The sequence below is a fragment of the Salvelinus alpinus genome, chromosome 3, assembly GCF_045679555.1.
Source record: "Salvelinus alpinus chromosome 3, SLU_Salpinus.1, whole genome shotgun sequence".
Lineage (NCBI taxonomy): Eukaryota > Metazoa > Chordata > Actinopteri > Salmoniformes > Salmonidae > Salvelinus > Salvelinus alpinus.
This window is the reverse complement of record NC_092088.1, coordinates 93,621,564-93,636,942: the sequence shown is the minus strand read 5'-3', so window position 1 is coordinate 93,636,942 and position 15,379 is coordinate 93,621,564. Positions and strand designations below refer to the sequence as shown.

General features: G+C 44.6%; 2 protein-coding genes across 3 annotated transcripts in view; one reads left to right on the top strand and one right to left on the bottom strand.

Annotated features, from left to right (window-relative positions):
* Positions 1-1,062: 1,062 nt before the first annotated feature.
* On the bottom strand, positions 1,063-12,565 carry LOC139571544 (uncharacterized). Of its 2 annotated transcripts, none has more exons than XM_071394522.1 (4): positions 10,898-12,565; positions 9,217-9,938; positions 3,195-4,239; positions 1,063-2,370 (listed from the first exon to the last, which is right to left on the bottom strand). In XM_071394522.1, exons 1-4 carry the CDS (start codon positions 11,076-11,078, stop codon positions 2,018-2,020), a joined length of 2,301 nt encoding a protein of 766 aa, XP_071250623.1. In that variant the 5' UTR covers positions 11,079-12,565; the 3' UTR covers positions 1,063-2,017. The 2 variants fall into 2 exon arrangements, with proteins under 2 accessions (XP_071250623.1, XP_071250624.1); XM_071394523.1 differs by having other exon boundaries at positions 1,063-2,114.
* An 862-nt stretch (positions 12,566-13,427) lies between these two features.
* Positions 13,428-15,379, top strand: part of LOC139569878 (involucrin-like) — a 17,386-nt gene continuing 15,434 nt past the window's right edge. Inside the window, exons 1-2 of the mRNA XM_071391200.1 lie at positions 13,428-13,718; positions 13,840-15,374. Of these exons, the coding sequence (XP_071247301.1) occupies positions 13,526-13,718; positions 13,840-15,374 (1,728 nt within the window). The 5' untranslated portion in view covers positions 13,428-13,525. The remainder of the gene's footprint in view (positions 13,719-13,839; positions 15,375-15,379) is intronic.

The window sequence follows — 15,379 nt, the reverse complement described above, 5'->3', positions numbered from 1 at the left end:
ATTAGAGAAAGGATTGCATCTTGCCCAATTCAATCCATAAAAGTGGAAATGTACAACAAAGCAGAATAGCAATAAAGATTTCACAATGACAATCATTCAATAGTAACATTAATACAGGAAAATACAGTAGTTTGATCTGAAAATAGATTTATTCATGAAACATGTCCTCAGGGGTGTCAGGTAGCGTCGCGTTAGAGAGACAGGCCTGGAATCAACATGTCGCTGGTCTCAATTAGGTCCACTACTAGGTCCACTACTAGGTCCACTACTAGGGTCCACTACTAGGGTCCACTACTAGGGTCCACTACTAGGTCCACTACTGGGTCCACTACTGGGTCTACAACTAGGTCCACTACTAGGGTCCACTACTAGGGTCCACTACTAGGTCCACTACTGGGTCTACAACTAGGTCCACTACTGGGTCCACTACTGGGTCCACTACTGGGTCTACAACTAGGTCCACTACTAGGGTCCACTACTAGGTCCACTACTAGGTCCACTACTAGGTCCACTACTAAGGTCCACTACTAAGGTCCACTACTAAGGTCCACTACTAAGGTCCACTACTAGGTCCACTACTGCTCTAAATGATCAACACAGCTGTTCACACAAAGGTTCATTTTGGAGAAATGTAAATACAGCACTAATTTCACCTTTAATAAAAAATAAAGTAAGGATGTCACCCAGTGTTCTCTCTATCGCCCACTATCTTCCATAAACACACGTATTAAAACTGCCTTCTAAAAATGTTGTCGTCCCGTCTCAAGACTTACGTATCCAAACTGGTCCACACGGACCAAAGCGGGTTTGTTAAAAAAATATATACATGTATCCTCGGATTAGATCCGTCGACTATTCCATATCTTGGATGCTTCGTCAGAATCAACAGGTCCTTGGGCTGTATTATCACTCCATGCAGAAAAAGCTTTTACTAGACTGGTAATATCTCTGATCAGTCTTGAAAAATTGCTTTAATTTCATTCATATGCCAATCCCTCAGCCATAGTTGTAACAGGCAATATCTGCTCTGTTCAAAATCACTAGAAGCAGCAGACAAGGCAATCAATTTCTCCTTTGTTATTTTATTATCCATGGAACCACTGGCCCAGGCAATTCATCAAAGGAAAAACACCAATAGGCAGACGATATTGTACTATATCTAGACAATGTATCTCTATTGCTCCCAATGCATTGAAGATCACAGATAAATTCAGCTTAATCTCAAATTACAAAATTAATCAAAACCAAAATCAGCCCTACTGCCTCTCAAGATCCCCATGGAGGACTCCATCTCTATTTACAGTTATAGATCTGTCACTCTCATTGAAAGCAAAGTCCAGGAAGCCGGTAGATCTGTTCTATGTGCACTATTTCTATGCTTCCCGTTCTTCAGTTTTGTTTTTGCGTCTTTTACTTTCAAGTTTTGTTCACCAGCTTCAAAACAGCTGAAAATACAATATTTTTGGTTATGGAATATATTTCACAGCGGTTTAGATGGTACAATGATCCTGTAGTCTACACTAGACTTGCTTGTGATGTCACAAACTAAAATTAGGTTTACTATTAGATTTTTAGCAACCAGGAAATGGTGGAGTTAATTTCCTCTAAAAAAATTTTTGTGGCAGCCCACAGGTACAATGTGTGAACTAATAAATATAAAATATATGAACAGAATATGAATTTAAATATTGTACCTGTAACCCCCCACCACACACACAAAGTCGCTGGTTCGAATCCCTGGCTGGTTGGAAGTCTGACTGGGAAACACAATGGCTAAGGTGTTGCATTGACAGTCTCTGGACCTGATTTGAAGTCCCCGTCTGGGCCGCGGTCTCCCAAGTTCCCTGCAGTACTCTGTCTCCGTTTGACTCTATTTACATAGAACTTAATGTCCGACCAGTCTCTGCTTTTGAGCGCCACAGGTTCTGACTGGAGGCATTTGAGGCCGTCCCTCTTTTCAGGAACTCGGCTAGTCTTTATGAACGGCATCATGTGTATCTCTACTGCTGATACCTCATCAGTGATCCCCTTTAATCTCACAGTGTTTCTTCGGGTCGGCTGGGTGCTTGTACGACGTGTCGGCTGGGTGCCTGTACGACGGGTCGGCTGGGTGCCTGTGCGACGGGTCGGCTGGGCGCGTGTGCGCCGGGTCGGCTGGGCGCCTGTGCGACGGGTCGGCTGGGCGCCTGTGCGACGGGTCGGCTGGGCGCCTGTGTGCTGGGTCGGCTGGGTGCCTGTACGACGGGTCGGCTGGGCGCCTGTACGACGGGTCGGCTGGGCGCGTGTGCGCCGGGTCGGCTGGGCGACGGGTCGGCTGGGCGCCTGTGCGACGTGTCGGCTGGGTGCCTGTGCGACGGGTCGGCTGGGTACCTGTTGAGAAAAAGTTCCTTAAAAGATTGCAAAAACGGCAGCAAAAAATGGAAAATAATTTCACATGCAAATCACAGCTTCTTCTACACTGCTGTAACATTTTTAGATTTCACTTTTTGGCTCAACAGGAGTTGACAATTCTGCAGCTGAAACAACCAGAGAAAGACAGAAAACATGAATAGGTTAAATAAACATGACCATTTCCAGGCAAATTTCCTGTATAAAAAAATATAATATTATTAGGGATGGCTGGCAAACCATCCACTTGGAGAGCTAGCCTGACCTACAAGGTGTAACAAACCATCCACTTGGAGAGCTAGCCTGACCTACAAGGTGTAGCAAACCATCCACTTGGAGAGCTAGCCTGACCTACAAGGTGTAGCAAACCATCCACTTGGAGAGCTAGCCTGACCTACAAGGTGTAACAAACCATCCACTTGGAGAGCTAGCCTGACCTACAAGGTGTAGCAAACCATCCACTTGGAGAGCTAGCCTGACCTACAAGGTGTAGCAAACCATCCACTTGGAGAGCTAGCCTGACCTACAAGGTGTAACAAACCATCCACTTGGAGAGCTAGCCTGACCTACAAGGTGTAACAAACCATCCACTTGGAGAGCTAGCCTGACCTACAAGGTGTAACAAACCATCCACTTGGAGAGCTAGCCTGACCTACAAGGTGTAACAAACCATCCACAAGGAGAGCTAGCCTGACCTACAAGGTGTAACAAACCATCCACTTGGAGAGCTAGCCTGACCTACAAGGTGTAACAAACCATCCACTTGGAGAGCTAGCCTGACCTACAAGGTGTGACATTTGACTTACATTTATTTTTGGGTTCACTGAGAGTGGACAGTGCTCCAGCCAAAACAACCTCATTCCACTTGAAACTTTTGAATTTGCCAGCAGACTCCGCGACTTTGTGTTGTCCTGACGTCAGTGCAGAGGATTCCACAGCGCTGCCAATGTTCATTAAGTTGTATCCCATTTGAACAGCCAGTGTCGGACAGTCGTACGTTTTGTTCTCCTCGTTGTAGCCAGCAACAGCTCTCACTGCCGTGATGACGTGAGGTAAATTACTAGGTATGACCAGGTCCTCAAAGCACATCAGAGGTGTACACGTCCTGGCCGTGATGAGGAGTCTTGCCACCTCTCTCATTCTTTGTTGGATGTATTTATTTCTTCTGTCATCTGGCGGTAGTTTGTTGTACATCTCTTCTCCCATGAGGAGGATACATTTGTCATTTCTTACCACAAATGAAACTTGGCCGGAGTTCATACCACAAACTATCTTCCAAAGACCTGTGCTGACGTAGTCGGGTTGAGGACACAACTTAAACACCATTGCTGACTGAATCCTCATATTGTGTCCAGGTTTTGGTTCTTCTGCTTTGGGGTTCAGAGGGCAGTATCTGACATGTTTCCATAGTGACTTTTGAATGTACAGACCTTGACAGTGCAAGCAGTGGGTGTAATCTGGAGTGGATCCTGGCACTTTGGGACGGGAACAGGAGGCCATCTCTCCAGTCCCACGTCTTGCTACTGCACCCTCTGACATATCAGGCACCCTCCGACAGATCCTCTTAGCTGGATTATGAGCCCCAGAGTCTGTTTGGATGTTCATGTCTTTGTTGCCGTCTGAAGGCCTGATCTCAGTCCCCGGGTTGTTTTCATCACATAAGTTAGACAGATCAGATGGTTCATTCACCACACCACTAGAATGGCATGTTCTCTTGGCTGGTTTACGTGCCTCAGAGTCTTCTTTAGTGCAGGAGCTCCTGTCTGAAGAGTTGCTGTCTGTAGCCGAGATGTTTTCCTCACTCCAGGTAGAGAAATGAGATGCTTCATGTGATTCCACGTTACTAGAAACCTAAAGGGGGAAACAAAAAGGAAAGATTAATGTAATATGAAAACTCTTGGACAGCAGAGATCCCATTTTGGAACTTAGATATGTTCGTAGAGTTATCATATTAAACAATGTACAGTGCATTCGGAAAGTATTCAGACCCCTTGACTTTTCCCCCTTTTTTTACGTTACAGACTTATTTTAAAATTGGTAAAATACTTTATTCCCCCTCATCAATCTACACACACAATACCCCATAATGACAAAGCAAAAACAGGTTTAGAAATTTTTGCAAATGTATAAAAAAATAAACATACCTTATTTAAATAAGTATTCAGACCCTTTGCTATGAGACTCGAAATTGTCAGTGCAAAAACCAAGCCATGAGGTCGAAGGAATTCCGTAGAGCTCAGAGACAGGATTGTGTTGAGGCAGAGATCTGGGGAACGGTACCAAAACATTTCTGCAGCATTGAAGGTTCCCAAGAACACAGTGGCCTCCATCATTCTTAAATGGAAGAAGTTTGGAACCACTAAGACTCTTCCTAGAGCTGGCCGCCCGGCCAAACTGAGCAATCGGAGGAGAAGGGCCTTGGTCAGGGAGGTGACCAAGAACCCGATGGTCACTCTGACAGAGCTCCAGAGTTCCTGTGGAGTTGGGAGAACCTTCCAGAAGGACAACCATCTCTGCAGCACTCCACCAATCAGGTCTTAATGCTAGAGTGGCCAGACGGAAGCCACTCCTTAGTAAAAAGGCATATGACAGCCACTTGGAGTTTGCCAAAAGGCACCTAGACTCTCAGACCATGAGAAACAAGATTTTCTGGTCTGATGAAACCAAGATTGAACTCTTTGGCCTGAATGCCAAGCGTCACGTCTGGAGGAAACCTGGCACCATCCCTACGGTGAAGCATGGTGGTGGCAGGGACTGAAAGACTAGTCAAGATTGAAGGAAAGATGAACGGAGCAAAGTACAGAGAGATCCTTGATGAAAACTTGGTCCAGAGCACTCAGGACCTCAGACTGGGACAAAGGTTCACCTTCCAACAGGACAACAACGCAGGAGTGGCTTCAGGACAAGTCTCTGAATTAGAGGTCGACCGATTAATCGGAATGGCCGATTAATTAGGGCCGATTTCAAGTTTTCATAACAATCGTAAATCGGTATTTTTGGACGCCGATTTTTTTACACCTTTATTTAACTAGGCAAGTCAGTTAAGAACACATTCTTATTTTCAATGACGGCCTAGGAACAGTGGGTTAACTGCCTTGTTCAGGGGCAGAACGACAGATTTTTACCTTGTCAGCTCAGGGATTCAATCTTGCAGCCTTACGGTTAACTAGTTCAACGCTCTATCCACCTGCCTCACGAGGAGCCCGCCTGTTACGCGAAAGCAGTAAGAAGCCAAGGTAAGTTGCTAGCTAGCATTAAACTTATATTATAATAAACAATCAATCATAATCACTAGTTATAACTACACATGGTTAATGATATTACTAGTTTATCTAGCGTGTCCTGCGCTGCATATAATCGATGCGGTGCGCATTCGCGAAAAAGGACTGTCGTTGCTCCAACGTGTACCTAACCATAAACATCAATGCCTTTCTTAAAATCAATACACAGAAGTATATATTTTTAAACCTGCATATTTAGCTAAAAGAAATCCAGGTTAGCAGGCAATATTAACCAGGTGAAATTGTGTCACTTCTCTTGCGCTCATTGCACGCAGAGTCAGGGTATATGCAACAGTTTGGGCCGCCTGGCTCATTGCGAACTAATTTGCCAGAATTTTACGTAATTATGACATAACATTAAAGGTTAAATTAATTAAATATAGTTAATTAAAGAATAAACGTTTTGTTTTCGAGATGATAGTTTCTGGATTCGACCATGTTAATGACCTAAGGCTCGTATTTCTGTGTGTTATTATGTTATAATTAAGTCTATGATTTGATATTTGATAGAGCAGTCTGACTGAGCGGTGGTAGGCACCAGCAGGTTCGTAAGCATTCATTCAAACAGCACTTTCGTGCGTTTTGCCGGCAGCTCTTTGCTGTGCTTCAAGCATTGCGCTGTTTATGACTTCAAGCCTATCAACTCCCGAGATTAGGCTGGTGTAACCGATGTGAAATGGCTAGCTAGTTAGCGGGGTCCGCACTAATAGCGTTTCAAACGTCACTCGCTCTGAGACTTGGAGTAGTTGTTCCCCTTGCTCTGCATGGGTAACGCTGCTTCGAGGGTGGCTGTTGTCGATGTGTTCCTGGTTCGAGCACAGGTAGCGGTGAGGAGAGGGATGGAAGCTATACTGTTACACTGGCAATACTAAAGTGCCTATAAGAACATCCAATAGTCAAAGGTATATGAAATACAAATCGTATAGAGAGAAATAGTCCTATAATAACTACAACCTAAAACTTCTTACCTGGGAATATTGAAAACTCATGTTAAAAGGAAGCACCAGCTTTCATATGTTCTCATGTTCTGAGCAAGGAACTTAAACGTTAGCTTTCTTACATGGCACATATTGCACTTTTACTTTTTTCTCCGACACTTTGTTTTTGCATTATTTAAACCAAATTGAACATGTTTCATTATTTATTTGAGGCTAAATTGATTTTATTGATGTATTATATTAAGTTAAAATAAGTGTTCATTCAGTATTGTTGTAATTGTCATTATTACAAATAAATAAAAATAAAATAAATAAATAAAAAATAAAATAAATAAATCAGCCGATTGATCGGTATCGGCTTTTTTTGATCCTCCAATAATCGGTATCGGCGTTAAAATCATAATCGGTCGACCTCTACTCTGAATGTCCTTGAGTTGCCCAGCCAGAGCCCGGAATTGAACATCTCAGGAGAGACCTGAAAATAGCTGTACAGCGACGCTACCCATCCAACCCGACAGAGCTTGAGTGGATCTGCAGAGAAGAATGGGAGAAACTCCCCAAATACAGGTGTGCAAAACTTGTAGCGTCATACCCAAGAAGACTCGAGGTTGTAAACGCTGCCAAAGGTGCTTCAACAAAGTACTGCGTAAAAGGTCTGAATACTTGTGTATATGTGATTGTGCAAATTTATAAAAACCTGTTTTTGCTTTGTCATTATGGGGTATTGTGTGTAGATTGATGAGGGGGAAAAAACTATTTAATCAATTTTAGAATAAGGCTGTAACGTAACAAAATGTGGAAAAATACTTTACCAATGGGCAATTTACGTGGGCAATTCCGTAAATGTACACTACATGATCAGAAGTATGTGGACACCTGCTCGTCAAACATCTCATTCCAAAATCCTGGGCATTAATATGGAGTTGGTCTCCCCTTTTCTGCTATAACAGCCTCCACTCTTCTGGGAAGGCTTTCCACTAGATGATGAAACATTGCTGCAGGGACTTGCTTCCAATCAGCCACAAGAGCATTAGTGAGGTCGGGCACTGATTTTGGGAGATTAGGCCTGGCTCGCAGTCGGCGTTCCATTTCATCCAAAAGGTGTGGGGTTGAGGTCAGGGCTCTGTGCAGGCCAGTCAAGTTCTTCCACACCAATCTCAACAAACAATTTCTGTATGGACTTCGCTTTGTGCACGGGGGCATTGTCATGCTGAAACAAGAAAGGGCCTTCCCCAAACTGTTTCCACAAAGTTGATAGCACAGAATCGTCTAGAATGTCAATGTATGCTGTAGCATTAAGATTTCCCTTCACTGGAACTAAGGGGCCTGAACCATGAAAAACAGCCCCAGACCATTATTCCTCCTTCACCAAACTTTACAGTTGGCACTATGCATTCGGACAGGTAGCGTTCTCCGGTCATCCGTCAAACAGAGATTTGTCCATCGGACTGCCAGATGGTGAAAAGTGATTCATCACTCCAGAGAACGTGTTTCCACTGCTCCAGAGTCCAGTGGTGGCGAGCTTTACACCCCATGGTGATGTTAGGCTTGTGTGCGGCTGCTCGGCCGTGGAAACTCATTTAAATGAAGCTCCGACGAACAGTTAATTGTGCTGACGTTGCTTCCAGAGGCAGTTTGGAACTCTAGTGAGTGTTGCAACCGAGGACAGACGATTTTTAAGATCTACGCGCTTCAGCACTTGGCAGTCCTGCTCTGTGAGCTTGTGTGGTCTACCGCTTCGCGGCTGAGCCATTGTTACTCCTTGACGTTTCCACTTCACAATAACCGCACTTGCAGTTGACAGGGCAGCTCTAGCAGGGCAAAAATTTGACGAACTGACTTGTTGGAAAGGTGGCATCCTATGACGGTGCCACGTTGAAAGTCACTGAGCTCTCAGTAAGACCATTTTACTGACAATGTTTGTCTATGGAGATTGCATGGCGGTGTGCTCAATTTTACACACCTGTCAGCAACGGGTGCAGCTGAAATAGCCGAATCCACTAATTTAAAAGGGTGTCCACATACTTTTGTATATATAGTGTATGTCAAACAAAAACCAATGATTGCAAGGTTAAACAAATCATACAAATACTGTATGCACAAGGACAACTTTGAACAATTTCCACAGAATGTTTTACAAAAACACATTTACTGGAAGACCACGTCATTCTGTTACCAAACTTTGCATCTACAAAAGTAGTCCTTGTACATAGAGTTGTATGGTTTGTTTCACTTTGCAATCATTGATTTTTGTTTGACATATATTTAATTAATTTCTCCAACTTGACAGTATTTAGAAGTCTGCTGTTTAGGGTTCACCCAGGGAGTTCTATAGACACACATCATTGTATTTCGTTTGTCCATTCTGTGAGTGGGAGATATTAAGGTTGTGATTTTGCTTGCAAATGTAATGTCCATAATGCTGGAATTGTCCATATACTTTATATTTTAAATGTATATATTCATGTTCATATTTTTTTTTGTATTCGTTTTCTGTAAAGAAATTGCTTTCAGAATCTCATGTAATCACTTTGCTGTTTTCTCTACAATTAAATGCTGCCTTTTTGTGCTGTTCTACATGTTTACTAATACGTTAAATATAATCTTACTTGTTCTGAAGAAGTGCTGGGACTCTGATGAACTTGACCGTTTTCACTCTGAGCTGCAGAACATTCTGGATTTACTGCAGAGAGGAGCTGAGAGTCACTGGTTGGTTCTGATACGCTGCTGTCAGATTCCAGCTGCTGTTCCTCCTGATTCATCCAGAGTTCCTCTTGTTTTGTGGGCTCTGGGTCCTCCAGACCCAGCCTGGGGATTCTCTCCTGCTGCTCTGGGGGAACCTCCTCTTTAGAGACAGAGAGAGAGGGCTGCTGGGAGTCTGGAGAGAAGGGAGGAGGAATGTGTCTCTCCATCCCATCAACACGTTCGTCTATGTTGTCTACCTGGGCTTCAGAGAGGAGCTGAGAGTCCCTGGTTGGTTCTGATCCTCTGTAGTCCTCTCCATCAGGTTCTGTTTTGATCTGTTCAGTTGTGTTGGTGGGTAGAGAGTCCCTCTCTCTGTTCTCCAAGGTTTGGTCAAGATGTGAACGCAGAGGTGGGTCCTGTTCATAGTCACTTTTCACACAGGCAGGAATCAAGAGGTCTTTGGTATCAGGTTCCAGACCTTGAGGCTGCTCTTCCTCTTGACTGGTCCTGAGTTCCTCCTGTTCCTCTTTAATCTGTGTGGACTCTGGGTCCTCCTGCCTCTGACTGGAGCTACTCTCCTGCTCACAGTGCTGCTGCTCAGGGGGAACCTCCTCTTCAGAGACAGGAAGAGAGAGCTGCTGGGAGTCTGGAGGGAAGAAAATGAGAACAAATCAAATCAGAGTTTATTCACGTACAGCAGGATACAGCAGGATACAGCAGGATGCAGCAGGATACAGCAGGATGCAGCAGGATGCAGCAGGATACAGCAGGATGCAGCAGGATGCAGCAGGTGTAAACAGTACCGCGAAACGCTTGATTGCAAGCTCTTCCTTAACAATGCAGTTCAGAGGAGGCTGGAGGGAGGTGCTATAGGAGGAATCAATGGAACTGAGTACAACGTATGGTTTCCATATGATTAATACTGTTCCATGTATTCCATTCCAGCCATTACAATAAGCCTATCCTCCTAAAACTCCCCCACCAGCCTCCTCTGATGTAGTTATACTGGTCATATAAAGTAATACACGAGAATAAATAAATAAAAAATGTTTACGGTTTCTATCGCACACATTAACACACACACACACACACACACACACACACACACACACACACACACACACACACACACACACACACACACACTATGCTTCTTGTTCCCTCTGGTAAGTGATCCGTGTGATCTTCAGACCTGGGTTCAAATACTATTTGAAATCATTTCCATACTGAGTGAAACAGATAAGAGTGAGTGGAGTGTTAGTATAGAACCCAAACTCACTGTGTCGGCTAGAATAGATCTACTGTCATGTCAAGAAAAGGTTTTTAGGTTTGAAAGATGTATACAATCCTATAGACTCTCAAAGCAGGGTTGACTCACATTTAACCCTAACCATTCCAACGTATTTAATAGAACAAAAAAAACACCAAAATAAAAAAAACTATATTTATGGAAGTGGTTATTTTGCTAGGTTACTACACCTGGGTCCCCCGGGTGTGGAGACAGACGGGTTAATATACTGCAGTCATACTGTGTGTGTGAATGACTAAATTAGTATAATTATTTGATAAATAATTTTGTTTCCCACAGTAGCTATTATTACAAACCTGCTCGATGTAACTTGATTTCCGGGTGGAAAACCAAATCCAACAGCCTCTGTAGACGTTTGTTCTCCTCCTTCGAACGGGAGATTTCGACCTGGTACTCGACTATCTTTTTCTCAAAGACAGCCGATATCTCCACAGCAGCCGCTGTTAATCGCTGAGTAAGAAACGTATTCAACTCCATCTGTAATTTTAGGGTCTATAGAGCCACATGTCAACGAGGAAAATAAACCAACGTTCTAGCTATTCACTTCCTGCTTTAATTCTTCTTCCTTTCGATTTGGTTGTCGGATTGCATCCAACTTTAAGGTGCATACACCGCCACCTACTGTAGTGGTGTGTGAGGCCATTCACGGCCTACCTTTTTATTTTATTTATTTATTTTTATTTTACCGTTATTTTACCAGGTAAGTTGACTGAGAACACGTTCTCATTTGCAGCAACGACCTGGGGAATAGTTACAGGGGAGAGGAGGGGGATGAATGAGCCAATTATAAACTGGGGATTATTAGGTGACCATGATGGTTTGAGGGCCAGATTGGGAATTTAGCCAGGACACCAGGGTTAACACCCCTACTCTTACGATAAGTGCCATGGGATCTTTAATGACCTCAGAGAGTCAGGACACCCGTTTAACGTCCCATCCGAAAGACGGCACCCTACACAGGGCAGTGTCCCCAATCACTGCCCTGGGGCATTGGGATATTTTTTAGACCAGAGGAAAGAGTGCCTCCTACTGGCCCTCCAACACCACTTCCAGCAGCATCTGGTCTCCCATCCAGGGACTGACCAGGACCAACCCTGCTTAGCTTCAGAAGCAAGCCAACAGTGGTATGCAGGGTGGTATGCTGCTGGCTACATTACATTCTTTGATACAATAATACAATATTGGGAAAAAGGGAAATTGGCACCCATTCCGCTATTGAACCCTATCTAGTCCAACTCTAGACCAATGAATTGAGAAGACATAACCCTACCACTCCCCCTGCAGCTGTTCTGCAGTAAATCCTCGCAATCCCAAGTACTTCTCTACCGCTGCCATCACAGCCTCTATTTTCTGTGACTTTCAATTCATTTCTGCAGTACAATTGACAACCACGGCTATAAATGATAAAAAGCCAACCTTACTGAAGCCAATATTCTTCCCATCACGGTCTCTTGATCTCTGCCTCCTCACAGGAATCCTCTCAGGATCCCTCACCCTGTACCCCTGTTCCTCTACCACTCTCTTCCCTGCTTCAGCATACGACACTTCCTGTACTACTGTAACCATGGTAACCTCAATCTGCCTTTCTCTCACCAGACATCTCCCGTCTCCAGCCCCATGATCACCCCCACAACTTTTTACATCATACAGGTTTCTCCGATCAAATAGCCTAATCTAAATAGAGCTCAATCAAATACAAAATGCACTGTCATGTCAACAAACAACATATCCTTAAAAACAGGACAGGTCAATGTAAAATGGACAATATGAAATGGACAATCACAACCGTTGTCCAGGAGTTTCACCCCATTGTCATGATCAGTGGTTTCAAGTTTGTATCCGTACATTTTTGACAAGCTGATCATAACGAAAAATAAAATACTTCTGGATTTCTTGCTGTGTAAAACACATTGCAAATAGGCTCCTAAAACTCCTGATGAAGTTGGGTAGCTGATATTCAGAGTTTAAATAGCCACATTTATTAGTCACAGGAAACAGGACTAATAAAGCCAACGCAATGACCTGTTTTACAAAACGGTGGGCATACCACATCAAAGGGCATTCATAAAATTCCATTGCAGGCCGAGCAGCTGTACCAGGCGGTGATACAGCCCAACAGGATGCTCTCAATTGTGCAGCTGTAAAAGTTTGTGAGAGTTTTAGGTGACAAGCCACATTTTTTCAGCCTCCTGAGGTTGTGCCACCCACGTATCCATCCTTTCAACAGCGCCATGCTGCTCCAGAGAGGAAAACACGTCACAGTCCCTTATCTCGAAATCCGGAGCGCCCTCTCCCTCTGGGTCGAGGAAACACAATAGATCATCATGAGTCCACTCCAAGTTACCTTCACCAACTCAACAGTCCCCAACCTCTCCTCCACCCAATCTGACACCACATATGGATCAACCAAAAAGCAAGGATCCATTCTCTTCACAAATGTCACTCCCACTGGGCCAAAATCATCCTTGGGACGAGGGACTCGGCGATCCTCACCGCAGCTACATCACACTGACACCCTCACTCTAAACAAATTCTGGAGCTCTTATCCCCGTTTTTTTTTGCTTCTTCTTTTTATTCTTCTATGGTGTTTTGGAACCAAACTTCAATGTTGCACTTCCGTCACCTACTGGAAGTACGTTTCCTGTGCTCTTTTGTAGATGTTGTAGAACGCTAGCTACCTGCAGTAACCCATCAACCCCGTATGGACGACCCACTGAGGTTAACGAATACTGGGGAACGAAATTTGAACGAATTTGTCACACCGTGTGAAAGAAAGGTTTTGAAGTTGGAGGCATATTGGCTTCCAGTAGGTGGTGGTAGTTCACCATTTAAACTGTGTACCAAATGCCTTAAAACAATATAGAAGAAGAAGAAGCAGAACGTGAACGGCAAGTGCTTTGGTTTGTTTACGTCGTGAATATAAAATGTCACAATTACAGTTCTTGAATGTGTTTCTTACCGAACGATTAACAGCGGTAGCTATGGAGATATCTGTTGTACTTGAACAAAATTTAGGCGAGTACCAGGAAGAAATCTCCCGTTCAAATGAGGAGAACAAACGTCTACAGAACCTGTTGGATTTGGTTTTCAGCTCCGAAATCAAGTTACACCGCGAAGGTTTGTAATTATATAATGACAACTGAAAATGCACGAATCATATAGTTACTGTGGGCAACACTTATTGATCAAATAATTATACAAATGTAATCATTATTGGTTTTCTTTTCCCCCCCGCCAGACTCCCAGCAGCTCTCTCTTCCTGTCTCTGAAGAGGAGGTTCCCCCTGAGCAGCAGCACTGTGAGCAGGAGAGTAGCCCCAGTCAGAGGCAGGAGGACCCAGAGCCCACACAGATTAAAGAGGAACAGGAGGAACTCAGGACCAGTCAAGAGGAAGAGCAGCCTCAAGGTCTGGAACCTGATACCAAAGACCTCTTGATTCCTGCCTGTGTGAAAAGTGACTATGAACAGGACCCACCTCTGCCCTCACATCTTGATCAAACCTTGGAGAACAGAGAGAGGGACTCTCTACCCACCAACACAACTGAACAGATCAAAACAGAACCTGATGGAGAGGACTACAGAGGATCAGAACCAACCAGGGACTCTCAGCTCCTCTCTGAAGCCCAGGTAGAAAACATAGACGAACGTGTTGATGGGATGGAGAGACACATTCCTCCTCCCTTCTCTCCAGACTCCCAGCAGCCCTCTCTCTCTGTCTCTAAAGAGGAGGTTCCCCCAGAGCAGCAGGAGAGAAGCCCCAGGCTGGGTCTGGAGGACCCAGAGCCCACAAAACAAGAGGAACTCTGGACGAATCAGGAGGAACAGCAGCGGGAATCTGACAGCAGAGTATCAGAACCAACCAGTGACTCTCAGCTCCTCTCTGCAGTAAATCCAGACTGTTCTGCAGCTCTGGGTGAAAACAGAGTATGTGTTGATGGGGCAGTGGAGATGCTTGTTCTTCTTTTCTTCCCTCCAGACTCCCAGCAGCTCTCTCTTCCTGTCTCTGAAGAGGAGGTTCCCCCTGAGCAGCAGCACTGTGAGCAGGAGAGGAGCCCCAGTCAGAGGCAGGAGGACCCAGAGCCCACACTGATTAAAGAGGAACAGGAGGAACTCAGGACCAATCAGGAGGAAGACCAGCCTCAAGGTCTGGAGTCTGAAATCAGAGTATCAGAACCAACCAGCCTCTGCAGAGTTTTAGAACCAACCATTCTTTGCAAAGTATTAGAATCAACATCTGTAGCAAATCCAGACTGTTCTGCTGCTCAGAGTGAAAAGATAGAAGAATATGTTGATGGGTTGGAGAGACCCATTCTACCTTCCTACCCTCCAGAACTCCCTGTCTTTGAAGAGGAGGTTCCCCCTGAGCAGCAAGAGAGGAGCCCCTGTCTGCAGCAGGAGGACCCAGAGCCCACAAAGGTTAAAGACAAATGGGAGGAATTCAGGACCAGGCAGGAGGAAGAGCAGCTTCACATTGGGCTATCAGAATCAACAAGCCTTTGTAGAGTATCAGAACCAACCCTCTCTGTAGCAAATACAGACTGTTCTGAAGCCCAGGTAGAAAACATAGACGAACGTGTTGATGGGATGGAGAGACACATTCCTCCTCCCTTCTCTCCAGACTCCCAGCAGCCCTCTCTCTCTGTCTCTAAAGAGGAGGTTCCCCCAGAGCAGCAGGAGAGAATCCCCAGGCTGGGTCTGGAGGACCCAGAGCCCACAAAACAAGAGGAACTCTGGACGATTCAGGAGGAACAGCAGCTGGAATCTGACAGCAGAGTATC